Source organism: Polyodon spathula, chromosome 1, assembly GCF_017654505.1.
Source record: "Polyodon spathula isolate WHYD16114869_AA chromosome 1, ASM1765450v1, whole genome shotgun sequence".
NCBI classification, from domain to species: domain Eukaryota; kingdom Metazoa; phylum Chordata; class Actinopteri; order Acipenseriformes; family Polyodontidae; genus Polyodon; species Polyodon spathula.
Window position 1 is genome coordinate 103,989,688 of NC_054534.1, and position 1,453 is coordinate 103,991,140.

The window sequence follows — 1,453 nt, forward strand, 5'->3', positions numbered from 1 at the left end:
ATCCTGACAAAATCAAAAGGGAGACGTGGCTTCAGTCAGCTCATTAAAGGCCTGTAAGTAGCTGTTTTAATTAATGAAAACACTGAGGGGGGAAGTGAGATTAATTACTGCAGAGAAGCTGTTGAAATCAGTCAGAATTATCCAGGGCATGTGCAGGATTTGTTCCATAGATTTCAGATACCATTGCTCCCCCCACTAACTGTATGCACGTCTTTCTGTTTATATAGTGAGGTGTGTATGTATCTGAGGTGTTTTTTTGGGCAAGAATTCTTAACTTGAATTTACAATATTTATTTATCAGTGGGGGAAAAAATCCTAAATGTAGCGATTATATGAGAGAGCTAATTATAATTTTCATTGTCATTTCAGGAACTTTCAAGAAAACATGGCAAATATATCTGAATGGGTTGGCAACACAAATTCGTCGGAATTCACAGACTTTGAACCATGTGCCAGTTTGAGAAGCACAGCATCGAAAATAGTTCTATATTTATTCATTATAGCTGTGGTAACTTGCACTGTTGTTGGTAACTTTTTACTGGTCCTGTCCATTGCTTACTTTAAACAACTACACTCCCCAACTAACTCATTCGTCCTGTCACTGGCTGTTGCAGACTTCCTTGTTGGACTCACAGTCATGCCCTACAGCATGATCCGAACGATTGAAGGATGCTGGTACTTTGGATCAATTTTCTGCCGAATCCACTCAAGCCTGGACGTGATGCTGTGCACAGCCTCTATCTTTCACTTGAGCTGCATTGCGTTTGACCGCTACTATGCCATTTGCAATCCCTTGGTATACGGATTCAAAATGTCCAAAAGGAGGGTTACAGTCTTAATTATCATCTGCTGGATTGTCCCCCTGCTGATATCTTTTGCTCCTATTATGCTAGGACTTCCTGAGATTGGCATTGAAAACAAACTACCAAGCAATATCTGCTACTTCTTAGTCAACCAAGTATATGCTGTTACGGCCTCCTTTGTTGCCTTTTATCTACCTATGTTTATAATGCTTGTTGCGTACTGGAAGATCTATAAGGCAGCTCAGAGACAAGCTAGGCAGATAAACGCAGTGGAGAACCAGATGAACCTTCAGAGCTCCGATCCAGATGCCACCAAGAAGCCAAGACATAAAAGCTCCCTGAAACGGGAGAAAAAGGCAGCAAAAACCCTTGGGATCATCATTGGAGCTTTCCTTGTTTTCTGGTTGCCTTTCTTCACTATGAACATCATCGATCCTTTTATAGAGTACCAGACAGACATGGTTGTCTGGGAAGTGTTTTTATGGCTTGGTTATGTGAATTCCTCCATGAACCCTTTTCTGTATGGTTTCTTCAACAGGTCGTTTAGAAGAGCATTCTTCATCATCATTGGTTGCAAAATCTGCTTTCCTGGATCGTCACCCAACACTGACCTTTCCAACACCAAAGGCAATGAACGGACAACAAACTAA

The 1,453-nt window shown here is 41.2% G+C and overlaps 1 protein-coding gene across 1 annotated transcript; it reads left to right on the forward strand.

Annotated features, from left to right (window-relative positions):
* Positions 1 to 385: 385 nt before the first annotated feature.
* LOC121302370 (5-hydroxytryptamine receptor 4) lies at positions 386 to 1,453 on the forward strand. The gene has a single exon (XM_041232341.1). It carries the CDS (start codon positions 386 to 388, stop codon positions 1,451 to 1,453), a length of 1,068 nt encoding a protein of 355 aa, XP_041088275.1.